Source organism: Melozone crissalis, unplaced genomic scaffold (assembly GCF_028551555.1).
Source record: "Melozone crissalis strain CALT ecotype California unplaced genomic scaffold, PUWL_Pcris_2 ptg000075l_1, whole genome shotgun sequence".
Lineage (NCBI taxonomy): Eukaryota > Metazoa > Chordata > Aves > Passeriformes > Passerellidae > Melozone > Melozone crissalis.
This window is the reverse complement of record NW_026535852.1, coordinates 2,510,692-2,530,624: the sequence shown is the minus strand read 5'-3', so window position 1 is coordinate 2,530,624 and position 19,933 is coordinate 2,510,692. Positions and strand designations below refer to the sequence as shown.

The 19,933-nt window shown below is 46.3% G+C and overlaps 1 protein-coding gene across 2 annotated transcripts in view; it reads left to right on the top strand.

Moving 5' to 3' along the window:
- The window catches only part of DYRK1A (dual specificity tyrosine phosphorylation regulated kinase 1A), a 103,912-nt gene that overhangs the window by 23,383 nt on the left and 60,596 nt on the right, over positions 1-19,933 (top strand). For both annotated transcript variants that reach the window (XM_054290015.1, XM_054290014.1), the window contains exon 2: positions 13,021-13,098. In XM_054290015.1, the coding sequence (XP_054145990.1) occupies positions 13,089-13,098 (10 nt within the window). In that variant the 5' untranslated portion in view covers positions 13,021-13,088. The remainder of the gene's footprint in view (positions 1-13,020; positions 13,099-19,933) is intronic.

The window sequence follows — 19,933 nt, the reverse complement described above, 5'->3', positions numbered from 1 at the left end:
CTTTGTGTCACTGAGGCATAAAAATCTCTAAAACTTTTATCTGACAGCTGCCATCAGGGAATAAAAGTGAATCCAAAGTGAATTCCAAGCTTCTCCATAGTGCCTGCTCTCAAAAAGGGATTCAGGCCAAAATTATCCCAAATTTACAGGCTGAGCTTGAGCTGCACTCCAGGACCTGTCCACTCAGGATTGAGGCACCTCCAGGCTCATTCTGGATTCCTGAAGCTCAGAAAATCCTTGTTTTCCATTTTAATCAGCAGGAGACAATCAACTTCTGGGGGTGATGGGCAGTCAGTTCACTTGAGAGAGAGTCATGACTTTGTGGTCACTGAAGGCTTTACAAATGATGGATTCTTTTTGGAATTCCTGGTGGAAATTGTAAGGAATTGGGGTAGGAAATTGTAAGGAATTTGGGTGGGAAATTGTAAGGAATTCCTGGTGGAAATTGTGAGGAATTGGGGTAGGGAATTGTAAGGAATTCCTGGTGGAATTTGTAAGGAATTTGGGTAGGAAATTGTAAGGAATTTGGGTAGGAAATTGTAAGGAATTCCTGGTGGAAATTGTAAGGAATTCCTGGTGGAAATTGTGAGGAATTGGGGTAGGGAATTGTAAGGAATTCCTGGTGGAATTTGTAAGGAATTTGGGTAGGAAATTGTAAGGAATTTGGGTAGGAAATTGTAAGGAATTTCGGGTGGAAATTGTAAGGAATTTGAGTAGGAAATTGTAAGGAATTGGGGTAGGGAATTGTAAGGAATTTCTGGTGGAAATTGTAAGGAATTTGGGTAGGAAATTGTAAGGAATTGGGGTAGGGAATTGTAAGGAATTTCTGGTGGAAATTGTAAGGAATATCAGATTATAATTAGCACATTCTCATCTTATTTTTTTAACATTAAAGATAAGGGTGTTATGTGGGAGGACAAATATTTTGGAGTCTCCATTGAGCTACCATCACTGAATTTTTGGGGGTGAATGTTTGATAATTCTCAGTTCAGTGTGATAATAAATGTACCCAGTGAAGCTTTTGCTGCTTGATCTGCACCCAGTGTCTGCCCTGGCTTTTCCCCCTTGCATCCACGTGCTTTCATCACTTGGGTAGGATGCCTGAATTATTCTCATGGATTAGAATACCACTTAAAAGGGAGGAATTTGCAGATTATCACCTCCCCCTGTCTGGATCTCAGCATACCTTGGGATATACCAAGATTTGCTTGAATGTTATGCTTAACAGCAGGGATGGATGGAGCTGAAAAGATAATGCAACAAAAGCTTGGAATTGTGAGGGTGAGAAAGGTGTTTGACTCCATCCCTGGGTGATGGGAGAATTTCCTGAAGTTCTCAGTTTATCTCCTCCTCCTCCAGTGAGAGATTTCTAGGTCAGTGCTTCCTGAACCAGGGAATAAGGCCATGGCAAATGTGCTGCAGATGGGACACAAACCCATCCTGAACCATGGCAAGTTAACAAATACCAACCCAGGCATGATTCACATTTAGGGAAAAACGTTTGGAGCTGCTGAGGGTGTGTGTTCTGAGAAATGGAGGGGCTGGGAGTGAACAATGTGAGGAGAATGTGGCAGCTTTATTTATTGATGTTAATGTAGAGTGAATCTGCCCCTCTGCTCCTGGAGTGGGGACCCCACAGTGGGGTGTGGGGGTGCTGGACAGAGCCCAGGGAGGGACAGAGAGACAGGGGACAGCCTGGGGACAGCCTGGGGACAGCCTGGGGGGCTGGGGCTGCAGAAAAGGGGGGTCCAGGGACACCTCAGAGCCCCTGCAGGGGCTCCAGGAGAGCTGGAGGGGACTGGGGACAGGGATGGAGGGACAGGAGCCAGGGATGGCCTCAGAGTGGGATTTGATGGGAGGTTGGCAATGAGGAATTGTTCCCTGGCAGGGTGGGCAGGGCTGGGATGGAATTCCATCCCTGCATCCCTGGCAGTGCCCAAGGCCAGGTTGGACACTGGGGACAGTGGGAGGTGTCCCTGCCACGGCAGGGGTGGCACCAGGATGAGTTTTAGGGTATTGTGGCAGGAAAGGCTGGCACAGCTGGCATTGCTCACCTGCACAGGAGAAGCTTTGGGCTGAGCTCAGGGCGGCCTTGCAGGGCCTGGAGGAGCCCCAGGAAAGCTGGAGAGAGACAATGGCCAGGGGATGCAGGGACAGCACACAGGGAATGGCTCCACACTGAAAAATTACAGGTTTAGATCAGATATTAGGGAAAACTTCCTCCCTGTGAGTGTGGGCAGGGCTGGGATGGAATTCCACCCCTGGATCCCTGGCAGTGCCCAAGGCCAGGCTGGAGTGCCTGGCACAGTGGGAGGTGTCCCCATGGCAGGGTGGCCCTGGGTGAGCTTTAGGGTCCCTTCCCGGCAGGAATTGTCCCTCAGCTCCTGGGGGCTGTCAGAGCCAGCAGGGCAGTGCCCAAATGCAGCCCGGGGCTCCCAGCCCTGACTCACAGCTGGGCACTGCCAGGTGTGGCACAGCGAGGGCTCTGCCAGCTCAGCAGCCACAGCAGCACCACCCTTGGCTTTTGGGACACTTCAGCCTAAAATGATGATTTTACTGAAATAATTCCATTGATTCCAATGCAGCTGATTTTTGTGGAGCTGAACCTGGCACTGTCAGTTTTCTGAGCTGAACTTCACAGGAGCTGCTGTTGGAAAGTGGGGTGAGCAAGGGTTTTAAACCTGGTGCTGCTACCCTGACATGTCTGGAGAAAGCTGGGGCTGCTGTGGTGTTTGCCAGGAAGAGCAGTTTGAGAGAACCCAGCCGTGTCTGTCCAGGGATTGATCTGTAAGGTCCCTTCCATCCCAAACCATTCCATGATTCTGTAGCTTTAAATATTTAAATATTTTGAATATTATGTCTGTCCATGTCTGTCCAGCCTAAATCTGAATAATGAAAGGCAATTTTTGGCATTGCAGTGTCAGTGGGAGCTGCCATTAACCAGCAGGTCCTGGTGTGTTTGAAAAGGCCCAAAAATCTTTAAAAATGCTCACAAACCTATACATGGCTAAAAAAAAGCCACTAACCCAAAATCTTACAAATTAGCACCATTTCTGGACCCAGCCATGTCTGTCCAGGGATTGATCTGTAAGGTCCCTTCCATCCCAAACCATTCCATGATTCTGTAGTTTAAAATATTTTAAATATTATGTCTGTCCATGTCTGTCCAGCCTAAATCTGAATAATGAAAGGCAACTTTTGCCATTGCAGTGTCAGTGGTTGCTGCCACAGGGGCAGCATTAACCAGCAGGTCCTGGTGTGTTTGAAAAGGCCCAAAAATCTTTAAAAATGCTCCCAAACCTCTACATGGCTAATAAAAAGCCACTAACCCAAAATCTTACAAATTAGCACCATTTCTGGACCCAGCTGTGTCTGTCCAACCTAAATCTGAATAATGAAATGCAATTTTTGCCATTGCAGTGTCACTGGGAGCTGCCACAGGGGCAGCATTAACCAGCAGGTCCTGGTGTGTTTGAAAAAGCCCAAAAATCCTTAAAAATGCTCCCAAACCTCTACATGACTAAAAAAAAGCCACTAACCCAAAATCTTACAAATTAGCACCATTGCTGTACAGAGCCAGCCAGCACTTCCACCTTGGTGTGACTGGTTTTGTGTGTTTGGTTATTTCATTGTGGTTTTTATTTGGTTTTGGTTTTTTTTTTTTTTAATTTGGGAGACTAAATCTGCGCCTATCTCCATGTATGAAAATATTTTGGAAACTTTCAAGATTAAAGGTACTGCTGTACCAGAGCAACAAACATCTCCATTGTTATACTTGAAATAAGTGACTTCAAATCTTGGAGAGCAACACCAGAAGTGTCTGGTGCCAAAATGGAGCTGGAGAAGTTTTATTTCATTTAAAAATTACGTGGAATTATTGGCCTTGTTGAGGACATTGTGTAGGAAAAAAAATACCTGCAGAAAAAAAAATCTCAGCTCTGCAAAAAATGTCATATTCCTGTGGATAAATGAATTAAATTAATTTACAGCCCTCGTGTGTGGTTCATTTTGGGACTTTTTATTCCTGATATTGCAGGGGATGGGCAATTCCAGCTCTGTAGCATCTTTTCCTTTTGTTTGGTGCAGGGAGGGGAATGCAAATCCGGTGGTTTGACTTTTGTCTGGCTCTATTAAGTGGGTGGAAAAAGAGCCACTCCCCCTCTAATTGGGGGTTCCTTATAAGGTCAGTGCACTGGAAATATTTGAAGTTTGTGCTTCTAAAATTAATTTTTTTTTAGGCAGTGAGTAAGTAAAGCATCAGATGCAAATTATCTAAAAAATCTCAAGTATTTCGACCTTTGTTGTGGGGTTTTTCTTGCCCTCCTCTCCCCCCTCACTGTGTCGGTTTAATTCTTCCTAAAACCACAGGCTTTATTCTGGGGTTCACATGAATTAATGAATATTTAAAAAACCAAATCCTGACTTCTCTGGCTGGATGGGTCAGTTATAAATTTAACATTTCAGTTTCTTCAGACACCTGGGAAGCAATTCATGTTTAGAAGTGATGCATTTCCTAACCAGGCTGTAAAAAATCGTGTATTGTAGAAGAATGGGTGTGTTATGAATCAGGTATTGCAGAGACTCTGAGTGTGCCTGGGTTAATCCTGGAGGGATTGATCTGTAGGGTCCCTTCCATCCCAAACCATCCCGTGATTCTGTAGGTTTAAATATTTGCTGTTTCAGTGAGAACATTGAGCTGAAAAGTGTTCCAGGATCCCACAGGACTTCCAACTGGAGAAGGGGAGCTGTGACTTCTCTGGGAGCAGGACAGATGTGGTGCTGGTCACAAATTCATTCATTCATTTTTCACTGTGAAAATGTGAAAACATTCAGCTAAAAAGTGTTCCAGGACCCCACAGGACTTAGAGCTGGAGAAGGGGAGCTGTGACTTCTCTGGGAGCAGGACAGATGTGGTGCTGGTCACAAATTCATTCATTTGGTTGGGGGTGTTGGGACAGCGCCACAGCCCATGTGCATGTCAGAGCACCGAGCTGGGTTAGAATTGGGGGTTTCTGCTGCTCCCCAATCCCCCAGTGCTCTTTGCTGTCCCACTGCAGCAGGGCAAGGGCTGAGCTTCCCTTGTGCTGCTGCTGCTGGAGAGAAATCGCTGCTCTGTGTGCCAGCGCTGGAATTGGGTGAGGATTGGGTGATTTCAGCAAAGCTGCTTCCACCGGAGCTGTCACACCTCAGCCATGGCTGCTGGCACCACGTGCTGAGAGTGAAAGCAGCCATTGACAGCGTCTTCCTTCGGAGGAACCGGGGCTTTGGAACGCTGGGAATCACTTGCAGCACACAGAACACCGGGGCTTTGGAACACCGGGAATCACTTGCAGCACACAGAACACCGGGGCTTTGGAACACCGGGAATCATTTGCAGCACACAGAACACCGGGGCTTTGGAACGCTGGGAATCACTTGCAGCACACAGAACACCGGGGCTTTGGATCACTTGCAGCACACAGAACACCGGGGCTTTGGAACACCGGGAATCACTTGCAGCACACAGAACACCGGGGCTTTGGAACGCTGGGAATCACTTGCAGCACACAGAACACCGGGGCTTTGGAACACCGGGAATCATTTGCAGCACACAGAACACCGGGGCTTTGGAACACCGGGAATCACTTGCAGCACACAGAACACCGGGGCTTTGGAACACCGGGAATCACTTGCAGCACACAGAACACCGGGGCTTTGGAACACCGGGAATCACTTGCAGCACACAGAACACCGGGGCTTTGGAACACCGGGAATCACTTGCAGCACACAGAACACCGGGGCTTTGGAACGCTGGGAATCACTTGCAGCACACAGAACACCGGGGCTTTGGAACACCGGGAATCATTTGCAGCACACAGAACACCGGGGCTTTGGAACGCTGGGAATCACTTGCAGCACACAGAACACCGGGGCTTTGGAACACTGGGAATCATTTGCAGCACACAGAACACCGGGGCTTTGGAACACTGGGAATCACTTGCAGCACACAGAACACCGGGGCTTTGGAACGCTGGGAATCATTTGCAGCACACAGAACACCGGGGCTTTGGAACACCGGGAATCACTTGCAGCACACAGAACACCGGGGCTTTGGAACGCTGGGAATCACTTGCAGCACACAGAACACCGGGGCTGGGCGTGTTGGGGTTGGGCCGGGCTTGGTTCTGGAGCTTCTCACAGGTCGTGGTGTGGAAACTCCCGGTGCAGCTCCTCAGGGGGGTCAGGGCTGAGCTGGGGAGTCTGCTGTCAACTCACTTTCCTTGTTGCTGGCTTCTCCCCAGTGATGCAGGAAAATGCTCAATTCCCAATTTTTTAATGTTCTTTTTCCACGTTTAAGAAGGAGAAACTTTCAGCCCCTGTGTGAGGGTGAGGTGCCATCAGAGAGAGGGTGACTCTGCTCATGGTTCTGTAGAATACACACTGTCACCCGAAGAGAGCTTATTTATTTTTATTGAATTATGAATTTTAAAACCTAAAGATGAGTTTTAAAACCTTTGTCCAGAGCAGCTGTGGCTGCCCCTGGATCCCTGGCAGTGTCCCAGGCCAGGCTGGACACTGGGGCTGGGAGCACCTGGGACAATGGGAGCTGTCCCTGCCCAGGGATGATCTGTAGGGTCCCTTCCATCCCAAACCATCCCATGATTCTGTAGTTTTAAAGTATTTGCTGTTACAGTGAAAATATTCAGCTAAAAAGTGTTCCAGGATCCCACAGGACTTACAGCTGGAGAAGGGGACCTGTGACTTTGGCAGCAGGACAGATGTGGTGCTGGTCACAAATTCATTCATCTGTATTTTAGTACATAGGAACCTGCAAGTGCCCAGAAAGGGAAGGGATGTATTGGACTTTCATGCTGGAATCATAATTTACTTTTAATTTCCTGCTGTGATTTTGCAGGTGATCCTTAGTTGTTGCACAAAGCAGAACTCAGCGCAGCTTGGCCATTTTTTTTTCCCTTTTCATTGTCATGAATTATTCCTTAGCTGGATCATCACCTGAGTTGGCCACAGGAGCAGCAGAGTTTGGGTGTGTTCAGCTTGGACACGAAACACCCGGGATTTCCCTGGGAACAAAGCACAGGCATGTGCTGGGTGCTGGCAGAACAATGATCCTGGAATTCCTCAGCTCTGTCCCTCACTGAGCACCCTGGCACATTTATTAATCTAATTCCAATTGCATTGATTGTGCTTCACATTTGAAATAAAACACCACGTCTGTGTCTTTGAGGAACCTTTTGCTCAGTTTGTCTCACACCAAACCTCATCACTGATTGCCTCTGCGTAGTTCAGATGTCTAAATCCATTATATTCCAGTGTGTTAATAACCCCAATTTCATGGTGGCTACCTCAGGATAATTTTCCTAGTAAATAAATAAAAAAATTTGGTTTCTAAGTAAGTATTTATATTTTATGTTGCTAGCAACAGGCCTGCCTGTGTTCACCGAAGGTCAGTGACCTGAATTATGTTCAGCTCTGCCAGCAGTGTGTGTAGTCATGAGAAATGCAGGGGTTTCTCTGGATTCCACCAGTATGACTTGAAAAATTACAAAATAATCTTTTCACAGAGGAAAAACTCAAATGCGGCTTTGCAGAAATATTCCATATTGGATCTTACAATACAGCGATCCTGAATAAGGAAAATAAGTCCCTCTATGAAGGGTTTTAATTAGGAAAATGTAAAAAGTAAACCCCTCCCCAGCAGACTTCTCTTTTAATTAAATTTTCATGTTAATAATGGTTTTTGCACTTTAACTTTTAGGGGTTTAGAAATCTGATTGCTCTGAACCCACCTTTGATCTGCACTGAACCTATCGATGTGTGCTGGGTATTGAGCTTTGCAGGAGGGGGTGGATGCTCCTAAGGAATACAGGGAATAAAACTTGAATTCTCTGAGAGGCCAGCAGGGAAAGCAGGTCTGGGGTGTGAGGAGGAGTCAGAAACGTGAAGAAGTTTTGTTGTTCAGTGTCCCCATGCCCACAGTGCTGTGGATTTATTGGGATGGAGCAGCTCAGCACCCTCGGTGTGTGTGAGCCTGGTGTGGCTCCACACTGGGATTGCTCAGGGCAGGGAGGGCCCTGGGGGGATCCCATCGTGGGTGTGCAATGATCCCATCCTGGGTGTGCAATGATCCCATCCCTGGGTGTGCAATGATCCCATCCCTGGGTGTGCAATGATCCCATCGTGGGTGTGCAATGATCCCATCCTGGGTGTGCAATGATCCCATCCCTGGGTGTGCAATGATCCCATCCTGGGTGTGCAATGATCCCATCCCTGGGTGTGCAGGGATCCCATCCTGGGTGTGCAATGATCCCATCCCTGGGTGTGCAATGATCCCATCCCTGGGTGTGCAGGGATCCCATCTCTGGGTGTGCAATGATCCCATCCCTGGGTGTGCAATGATCCCATCCTGGGTGTGCAGGGATCCCATCCCTGGGTGTGCAGGGATCCCATCCTGGGTGTGCAATGATCCCATCCCTGGGTGTGCAATGATCCCATCCCTGGGTGTGCAATGATCCCATCCTGGGTGTGCAGGGATCCCATCCCTGGGTGTGCAATGATCCCATCCTGGGTGTGCAATGATCCCATCCCTGGGTGTGCAATGATCCCATCCCTGGGTGTGCAGGGATCCCATCCTGGGTGTGCAATGATCCCATCCTGGGTGTGCAATGATCCCATCCCTGGGTGTGCAGGGATCCCATCCCTGGGTGTGCAGGGATCCCATCCTGGGTGTGCAATGATCCCATCCTGGGTGTGCAGGGATCCCATCCTGGGTGTGCAGGGATCCCATCCCTGGGTGTGCAATGATCCCATCCTGGGTGTGCAATGATCCCATCCTGGGTGTGCAGGGATCCCATCCTGGGTGTGCAGGGATCCCATCCCTGGGTGTGCAGGGATCCCATCCTGGGTGTGCAATGATCCCATCCCTGGGTGTGCAATGATCCCATCCTGGGTGTGCAATGATCCCATCCCTGGGTGTGCAGGGATCCCATCCTGGGTGTGCAATGATCCCATCCTGGGTGTGCAGGGATCCCATCCTGGGTGTGCAATGATCCCATCCTGGGTGTGCAATGATCCCATCCCTGGGTGTGCAATGATCCCATCCCTGGGTGTGCAGGGATCCCATCCCTGGGTGTGCAATGATCCCATCCCTGGGTGTGCAGGGATCCCATCCCTGGGTGTGCAATGATCCCATCCCTGGGTGTGCAATGATCCCATCCTGGGTGTGCAATGATCCCATCCCTGGGTGTGCAGGGATCCCATCCCTGGGTGTGCAGGGATCCCATCCTGGGTGTGCAATGATCCCATCCCTGGGTGTGCAGGGATCCCATCCCTGGGGCTGGGGGGATCCAGGGGTAAAACAGGAAACAGAAGCACCAGGTAGAGTTTTGGCACAGATGATTTCTAAGAATTTCTCTCTTTTTTTAGTAAAAGACTTCAGCTTTTATTCTTTAATAATTTGCTTTTTAACACCTTTCCTGTCATCTGTTCCTTCCTCTCCTCCTTTCTTTCCAATTCACTTCTGTTCTGTGCTGGTAAGGAGATCAAACTGGGTTCCTGAAGCCCAGTAAATGTTATTACTGAGGGGATTCTTCTGGTAATGATCTTACAGACTGTGTGATGAGTAGGATTTGCTCTTGCCTCCTCTTATCATCAATTTATTATCTAAACCTGGAAGCCTTTGTGCAGCCTGTCTGAAAGGCATTTTGCTTTCAGAGCTTGGCGGTGCAGGCACAGCTGGGGACACTGAGTTAAGGTGCTGCCCTGCAGCCATGGGGTGCAGTTTGGTTGTATTTATTTAAAAAACCCCAAAATTGTAACTTTTTAATGTCGTGTGACACTGTTACTGTCACAGGGACTCGGTGGCTTTGGGCTCTGCTGAGATTTCAAACTCCTCCTTGGAAAACGGAGTTTTTCCACCCTGGAATTCTCCAGGATGGGCTGATGGGGAGCTGCAAGGAGGCTGAGGCTGGGCTGGCTCTGAATTCTGGTCAGCTCTGAGGTGCGCCAATGTGTTGATTCCTGTTAATTGCCTGTTAATGACTTTCTCGCATCAGCGGCTCTTGCTCAGTGCTGGTACCTCTTAAAGCGTCTTCTAAACTCTGAAATAACTCCGGGCTCGGTGCTTCCCCTGCTGCTGCTGGGGGAGCCGAGCATTCCCACTCTGGGACGGGCACGAGGCACAGCTTGAGCACTCCAGGGGATTTTGGCTGAAAAATGATCAAATTCTGGTGATAGTTTGGGCTAAGCTGGGTCAGCATGGAAACTGGTCTGGCACTGGTGGCACTGGGAGGGGTCAGGCAGTGCTGGAGCTGCCGGGGGGGAAAGACAAGAGGGGGTAAAGACAAGAGAGTCCTTCAGTCCTTGAGCTGCTGCTGGCAAAGGCTTCCTGTAATCCTGCTGTAAACCCAGGGGTGCTGCAGGTAAAGGGAAAAAAGGATTTTGGCCAGGGAGAGATTGCAGAGCTGGGACTGAGGCTCTGCAGCCTCTGGGCACCTGTGTGGGGTGGACAGAGCTGGTGATGCAGGACAGGGAGGAGCTGCAGAGAGCCCAGAGGAGGCTCCAGGATGGGCAGAGGGATGGAGCAGCTCTGCTGGCAGGAAAGGCTGGCACAGCTGGCATTGCTCACCTGCACAGGAGAAGCTTTGGGCTGAGCTCAGGGTGGCCTTGCAGGGCCTGGAGGAGCCCCAGGAAAGCTGGAGAGAGACAATGGCCAGGGGATGCAGGGACAGCACACAGGGAATGGCTCCACACTGAAAAATTACAGGTTTGGGTGGGATGGTGGGAAAAAATCCTTCCCTGCCCCCAGGGTGGGCAGGGCTGGGATGGAATTCCACCCCTGGATCCCTGGCAGTGCCCAAGGCCAGGTTGGACACTGGGGCTGGAGCAGCCTGGGACAGTGGGAGGTGTCCCTGCCATGGCAGGGGTGGCACTGGGTGATCTTTAAGGTCCATCCCACCCAAACCACTCTGGGATTGCATTGTTAGTTTGTTTAAAGCAGAGTTTGCTCTTCCTTCTTGTTGCTGTTCAGTCCTGGGGCTCTGAGCTGGCTCAGTGGGCTCATCACCTTTCCCTCACACCAAAGTGATTCAGGCACAGCAATGCCCGGTGTGTAGGACCTGCTGTGGCCTCAGCAGTGCCCCTGGCAGCTGTGGATGTGGCAGTGCCATCCCAGGGCACTGCAGCCATAAAAGGGCCGTGGGTTCAGGATGTGGGATGGACACTTTTAGGGTTTTCCCCTTTTGGGGAAGCACAGCAGCAAAAAGTCACCCGCTCCTAAAACACCAACCCAGCACTGCAGCAGCTGCCCCTGCACAGCCCCAACAAGCAGCTCCTTGTCCTGCTGCCCTTCCCTGTGCTGTGGGTGACTCTGGAGTGGCACAGGGACAGGCTGGAGTGGCACAGGGACAGGCTGGAGTGGCACAGGACAGGGCTGGAGTGGCACAGGACAGGCTGGAGTGGCACAGGGACAGGCTGGAGTGGCACAGGGACAGGCTGGGGTGGCACGGGACAGGCTGGAGTGGCACAGGGACAGGGCTGGAGTGGCACAGGACAGGCTGGAGTGGCACAGGACAGGCTGGAGTGGCACAGGGACAGGCCAGGAGTGGCACAGGGACAGGCTGGGGTGGCACAGGACAGGGCTGGAGTGGCACAGGGACAGGCTGGAGTGGCACAGGACAGGCTGGAGTGGCACAGGGACAGGCCAGGAGTGGCACAGGACAGGGCTGGAGTGGCACAGGGACAGGCTGGAGTGGCACAGGACAGGGCTGGAGTGGCACAGGGACAGGCTGGAGTGGCACAGGACAGGCCAGGAGTGGCACAGGGACAGGCTGGAGTGGCACAGGGACAGGCTGGAGTGGCACAGGACAGGGCTGGAGTGGCACAGGACAGGCTGGAATGGCACAGGGACAGGGCTGGAGTGGCACAGGACAGAAATAAATTCTTGGGAAATACTTTAACCAGGCTGAGTTGCTGGGTGTTGTGTTTGGGGCTTAATTTAATTTTTTTTTGTTAATAATTCTGCTGTTCTTCTTAATTTCTGTTGGAGTTTTCTTTAAAAAAGACAGAAATATATAATAATTACTATAATATATAATATAAAACATGTAATATATATAAGATATAAGATATAAGATATGACATAATATATGACATATATAAAATGATAAAATATGATGTATATTATTATTTATGCTTTGTATATATTATATAAAAATAATATATAAATGAAATTTATATAATATATAATATATAATATATAATACATAATATATATAATATATAATATATAACATATAACATATATAATATATATTATATATTGTATATTCTATATTGTATACCATACATAACATATAATATATATTATATAGTATATAATATATAATGTATTATATATTATAGATAATATATACTGTATTATATATTATATATTATATAGTATATATTAGATAGTATATATTATATAGTATCTATTATATACTATATATTATGTATTATATATTATATATTGACAGAAACTCCTATCTATACATCTCTCTGTCTATGGAAAATACAATTCTATTTTTCTGAGCATATTTTAATTATTTGCAGCTAGCTGAACCTAATTTAGTTTCATCTATGAGGAGAAATGAACTTTTAACATTTAGGGATTGATATGTGTTTATAGTTCTGTGTCTTGTAGATTTGGGAAAATCCCACAAGTTCAGCTGTGTTTTAGAAATTTGTACTGAATTTCTGTGAAAATTCAAATATTTAAGGGCTTGGCAAAGATGGGTGACTGACAATTTTTTGGGATAATGTTAATTTTGAGATTTATTCAATGGCCAGTGTAAATTTAAGTTAATAGTTGACATTTTAACACTTAGAAAGTTTTTATAAAACCAGATATCAGTAGAAAATAAATCTTTGTCATGCCTGTCTTTGCTTTTCCTGATGGAAAGCTTCATTTTCGTTTGGATTCCTTGGTTTAGCTGGGGGTTGAGCAGTTTCAGAAGTTAATTTTTGTTTTTTCTCCCTTTTCAGGGTTGTTTGCTGCTGGACTCCCCTGTCCCCACAACCCCGCAGGATGATATGAGACTTGAAAGAAGACGATGCATACAGGTGATTGATGTTTTGGATTTTTACAATGACAAATGTTGGATGTTCTTGATGTGCTTCTTGTTGCTCTTCCATTCTCTGTCCCCCCAAATGATGTTGTTCCAACTTAGCAGAATATTGAAGAATTTTGGAATTTTTCTTTGCCCTTTCAAAACTCTTCTGCAGCTTGGAAAACTCTTCTTCTTCCAGGAAGAAAATGGTTTTCCTGAATGGAAATATTGTTTTCAGAGTTTTTCTGGGAATGCTTCTGAAGGTGCTGGTTGATATTTTTAGGAAATTCTCCCTTTTTTTGGCTAATCAGAAATCCTGGAAGTGCCAAGTGTATTTGCAGCTTCAATGACTGGTTTTTACTTTCGCTGGAAATACAGTCAGGGAAAATCACAAGAATAAAATTAAATTTGTCCAAGAGGGTTGCTCTAATTTCTTATACCCAAATGCCCTTATTTCAACCAGATCTTTGATTTGTTGTTCAGTTTAAACCCCAGGAATCCTTAGGGCTGGGGAAATAAAAAATCCAGCAGATTTCTGTGAGCATGGAGCTCATCTCCTGATTGACAGTTTTCAGTTGCATCAGCTGTTGCTGCATAAACAGCTTTGGAGGCTCTGTTTACATGGAGCCTTTGGATTTGGACCAAGATGCTGGAAGTGGAGATTTCATTCCCTGAAAACCAAACATCTCTCGTTCCACTCCCATGGCTGTGAGTTGTGTGCTGAAAGCTCAAGTCAAAGCAGGTCTAAAGAATTCTAAAATTAGGTTGGGTGAAGGAGAGGAGAAGGGAAAACTTCTCCAAAGGGATATTTCGTTTTTATGTTTCATTTTTATATTTCATTTTCAATATCTTCATCTAAAGGAGCAGCGTTAAAAGTGTAGAAAATTGATGTCCCATCAGATTTGGGGAGCTCTGTGTAGTAGGCAGTGACAGATTAAAATAGAACCTAAATATTGAGAAAATGTTTTGAAAGCTTTAAAAATACTCATCCCACAAGTGAAAGGAGAGATGATGTTATGAAATTGTACCTTATGCATGGCAGTGTTTGAGAGAATTCAGTTTCACATTGCAATGCTTTATTCTGATTTAAAACTCCCAACTGAAGCACTTTCAGTTTTGGTCAGAATTTCTGATGGTGTTGAGCTTCTTAGAATTATGAGCTTGCAGAATTGAAATGGATACAAGATTTTGAAATTTAAGTGGTAATTCCGTCTCCTGCAACCCAAATTCTTTATTTACAAGTCCCTTGATAAATTCAGATGAAAAACCAGGATATTTATGCCTGTGATGTGTTGGAGTTAAAAAATTCAGATTTATTTGCATTTTGTGTTTATTAGAAGAGCCAGGCTTGGTGTGCTGGGGTTCTGAGAATGAACAAGAATTGCAGGCCTTCAGATGAGACCCTGCCCTGAGATAATTCTGGGACAGGAGGAGTCATTTGGTGACTGCTGCTCTTGGTCTCGAGTTCAGAGTGCCTGGGGAGAGCTCAGGCCTGAAATTGAAAGTTCTTGTGGTTCTTGGGGATGGCTCTCTTGTGTTTTTAAAGGTTTCTCGAGGGTGATGGATCAGAGGTGCCTGGTAATGTCTGAACTACCTTTGGTTAAAGGGGGAAGCTTCTCCAGGGTTGGTAAATTCTGTGTTTTAATGGGCTTCACTTCATTGTCCTGGAAGCTGCTCCAAAGCCCAACAGTCGACCACAGCAGAGCTGGGGAAACAATCCCCTAAGAAGAAGATTGTTTCACTTCTGCCATGGAATACTTCAATTTTAGATCACCACCTAGGCTGAAAACACAGAAATGTTTTAAGGTCTTCTGCTTTCTAAAAAAAAAAGAAAGTGAAAATTTGGAGAAATGGGGATATTAAATGCTGTTTTCCAGTTTGAATCACCAGGAAAACAAACTTGCAGCACATTGAACTTGTCTTTTTGCCCTGGATAATATGTGGGACACCCAGCAAAAGGGCACTTTAAGGTGCTGTTGGGAGAAGTGAAAAATTTTCAGTAATTTTATTGATGGTCTGGAGCAGGGGATCGAGTGCACCCTCGGTTTGTGGGCAGCACAGTTTGGGCAGGAGTGAGTGAGGACCTGGAGGGTGGGAGGGTCAGGACAGGATCCAGGGGTGAGGCAGCAGCGTGGGGTCACCACAGCCCCAGGGAGCTCCAGGCTGGGCAGAGGGGCTGGAAAGGCCCTGGGGGTGCTGTGACAGGGGCTGGACACGAGCCCAGGGGTGCCCAGGGGGGCAGGAGGCCCCTGGCAGCTGGGCTGGATGGGGAATTGTGTGTGCAGCAGGAGCAGGGCAGGGATTGTCCCTCTGTGCTGGCTCTGAGAGGCCCCTCCAGGGCTGGGCCCAGTTCTGCTCCTGCAGGAGAGCCCTGGAGGGGCTGGAGCGTGTCCAGGGCAGGGAACGGAGCTGGGCAGGGGCTGGAGCCCCAGGAGGGGCTGAGGGAGCTGGAAGGGGCTGAGGCTGGAGCAAAGGAGGCTCAGGGGCCCTTGTGGCTCTGCACAAGGCCCTGCCAGGAGGGCACAGCCGGGGGGGTCGGGCTCTGCTGCCAGGGAACAGGGACAGGAGCAGAAGGAGCGGCCTCAGGCTGGGCCAGGGCAGGCTCAGCTGGGACAGCAGCAGCAATTTGCCCATGGAAAGGGAGCTCAGGCCTGGGAAATGCTCAGAAATCTGTCGATGGGGCACCTGAGCTTGTGGCCTGGAGAAGGACCAGGCAGAGCTGGGTACTGGTTGGACTTTGAGGGTCTCAGGGGTGTTTTCCAGCCCTAATGATTCTCTGATTCCTGTTTACTTGTGGGTTTTTAGGATCTGTTCTGCTTTCCCCTGAAGCAGGGCCATAAGCAAAGCTGGGGTTCAGCTCTTTAAAGCCAAGTTTGTATTTCAGTCAGGTTGTGGTGACACAGGTGACACGTTGTTCTCAGAATGGGAATTTCTCACTCCTTTGTCCTTTGCAAGTCCCTCCAGGACCTTTGGGGAAAGCAAGGAACCAAACTGCTGGGTGTGGTGAGGCTGGTGATCGATCATCCTGCCCATATCCACTTCTCATGCTGTGCTGGCATCACATTTGGGATTTTACTGAGTCCCTACAGGCAGGGATTCATCTTGGTTAAAGTTGGTGTGTCCAGAGTTCTGCTCCCCCTTGTCCTGCTCCTGTGTAACTCAGTGGTTGGTTGTTCTTTTTTTCCCTCTTTTTTTATGGAAATTTCTTATAAAAATCATTTGGTTTTATGACAGCTTTCTGGTTTTGACTTTTGTAGTTATGCTGGAGCCTAAGGAATATGGATCTAAAAACACTGACTTGTCTGATTTTTAGGCTTTTGAAGAGCTCAAAACTTCTTTTTGTAACCTTTGTAAGAAAACAGAGTAACATCATGGTTACAGCAAATTGTTCTCATCAACGTGGAATTATCTTGGATGCACCAGAGATGCTGAGCACCAAGGAAATGTCATAATGGTGTGGTGAAGTTTGAGGTGTTCATATTGCTCTTAATTTTATTAAAAATGGTCATTTTTGGAGAAGAGAAAAAGCCAATCCAATCCTTTTCAATAAGGACACTGCAAGGGCAGTTACTCAGTTCTCCCACAGGTCCCTGTCCTGCCCCAGCTGAATTCATTATTAACATACAACAAATGCAGAGGAGGATTTCTGGGAATTCCTGGGCTGGGTTTGGGGCCTGCAAGTGTCCAGGTGTTTGTTTTATGGAAGTGGAGCATTGGGCCATGACTCTCACATCTCCTATTTCACATTTCAGTTGCTGATTTCATTGAGCCTGTAGCTATTTTAAAGGATGTTTTTATATGTCACTAATTAAAAAAACCCACAAAGCAAAGCAGAAAACCCCTCTGTTGTTGTGCACTCAGAACAAAGTGTGTGTGGAGCTCACCTGTGTTACCTGAGCTGGAAGTTTTACCAGGAAAATCCAAAATTCCTGGGCCAGCACCAACTTACCCCTCCCCTGGCTGTTCCTGGGGTGGCCAGGTGACCTCTGAGGGGACCAACACCAGTGGGAGGCAGAAAATCAGGTTTGAAAGACAAACAAGGTGCAGGTGCTGATTCCCTGCTGGCACAGAGGGGCTCCCACTGGTTTGGTGCTGGTTCCAGTTGGATTCTGCCTGGCTGGGGCCTCCCAGGGCGTTTGTGGTGGAGGTTCAGGTCCTGGCTGGGCAGATCCGCTCAGAAATCCCACCCAAATAAATATAAATATAAATATAAATATAAATCATGGCTGAGACAGAGCTGCTCGTGAGGAGGGGAGTTTGAAATACAAGGGCTTGGATGTTCCTGGGATGATGATGATGATGACATCATTATTATTATTATTATTATTATTATTATTATTATTATTATTACTACTACTACTACTACTACTACTATTGTTACTATTATTACTATTACTATTGTTACTGTTATTACTATTATTACTATAACATCAATATCAATATCAATAATGAGGGCTTGGATATTCCTGGGATGATGATGATGATGGCATTATTATTATTATTATTGCTATTATTGCTATTATTGCTATTATTGCTATTATTATTGCTACTATTATATCAATATCAATATCAATATCAATATCAATATCAATAATGAGAGCTTGGATATTCCTGGGATGATGATGACGACAACAACAACAACAACAACAACAACAACAACATATTAATATTAATATTATTAATAATAATGATAATAATATAATATCAATATCAATATTATTTTAGTATTGTTATTTTAGTATTTTAGTAATTTTTTTCTATTATTTTTATTATTATAACTTTTTATTTGCCCTTGGATATTCCTGGGAAATATTTTTATTTTTATTTTTTATTTTTATTTTCCCTTGGATATTCTTGGGAAATATTAATATTTTTTATTTTTATTTTCCTTGGCTATTCCTGGCATTAACCCCCTGCTTTTCCACGGCTAAATCAATCCCTTTGCAGCAGGGTTTGGGGCTGGTTTTTGGAGTTTTTGTGCTGCTCAGGCTGCAATGGAAGTTCTGCTTCTCAGAGATGGAGTCATTGACCTCAATGAATGATAACCTTGAAGTCAACAGACTAAATTAATGCTCCACTTTCTGCATTTGAGAGCAGCACTGTGGAAACCTGGACAGCTAAAGTTAGATTCCTGCATCCATATTTAAGAAGTTGCCTATTTAAAAGAAAAGGTTTTTTCTCCCCCCTCCTCCAGAATGGCTCGGTACCTGTGATATTGAAAATTAAATTTTCAGCCTCAGCCCCCATCTAAGAGGAAACAAAAATTCAGGATTTTGGTGTGGGATTACAGCCTGGTGGGAGGTGCTGCTTTCCTTACTCAGGGACAGAGCAGAGCATCTAAACCAGAAAACCTCTGGGTGCTGCTGTTCTTGTGTATAGTTCCAGTATTCTGGAAAAGTCATTTCCATTCACTTTGCCTCCCAATCCATGTGACCCTCTGTTTAAAACCTGTTGAGGTAACTTCCAATGAAGTTTTAAATTGGGAGGAGATTTCTTTATTGAAATTTATTTCTGTTGCCGATTTCTAAGAGCAAAGACAAAAAACTTATTTTGAACAAAACCAAATGAAAATTCAGCTCAAAAATTGCAGTAATAACAATTAAAATTATTTCCCATTTCCTGAATGATTGGTCAGTCCACTGAGAATGCCTGAGCTCTGCAATGAACAGAATGCTGGAAATACAGAGATTTTTCTGCAGCCTTTAAAGTCAGTGCTCAGGGTGGGAACAAAAGGAAAGGTTCTCTTGGGCAAGGCTGGACTTTAAATGGAACTTCAAATTTACTTGAGCTCCTGAGCATTTGCTGTGTTGAATCCAGGACAGCAGATTTTTGCAGGAGGCATCCTTGATAAATCATGGAGCCAGGTGGAAACAACCTCTCCCCCATCCCAAAGTTCTGTTCCTTTGGGGTCGGGATTTAAAACACAGACAGACACCACAGGATGGCTCTCTTAAAGGTCAGCTAAGAGAGGTTTTGTAAGGATTGGTAAGGATTGGTGAGTTCTTGGTAAGGATTGGTGAGTTCTTAGTAAGTTCTTGGTAAGGATTGGTGAGTTCTTGGTAAGGACTGGTGAGTTCTTAGTAAGTTCTTGGTAAGGATTGGTGAGTTCTTGGTAAGGACTGGTGAGTTCTTAGTTCTTGGTAAGGATTGGTGAGTTCTTGGCAACTTCTTGGTAAGGATTGGTGAGTTCTTGGTAAGTTAAGTTCTTGGCAATTTTTGGTAAGGATTGGTAAGTTCTTGGTAGGGATTGGTGAGTTCTTGGCAAGTTCTTGGTAGTTCTTGGTAAGAATTGGCAAGTTCTTGGTAAGGATTGGTGAGTTCTTGGTAAGGATTGGGAAGTTCTTGGTAAGTTCTTGGTAAGGATTGGCAAGTTCTTGGCAATTCTTGGCAGTTCTTGGTAAGGATTGGGAAGTTCTTGGGAAGTTCTTGGTAAGGATTGGTGAGTTCTTAGTAAGGATTGGTGAGTTCTTGGTAAGGATTGGTGAGTTCATGGCAAGTTCTTGGCAAGTTCTTGGCAGTTCTTGGCAAGTTCTTGGTAAGGACTCCATTTATAATCCTTCATCAGGCAGGTGGAGGCAAGAACTGGGCAAATGTTGCTCCTAAATGCTGCTGAAATTGGACACTCACTTGTAAGGTTTGTGTTTCTCTTTCCCTGCTCAGGCTGGTGCTCCCTGTTCAGTTCAGTTCAGTTTGTGCCCTGTGGGTTTGGATTTCTATCAAACCTCTGGCAGGCAGGGGTGCCCAGATGTGTTTGGTTCCTGATGGGACCAGGCTGATCCTGGTGGGCTCCCAGATGTGTTTGGTTCCTGATGGGACCAGGCTGATCCTGGTGGGTGCCCAGATGTGTT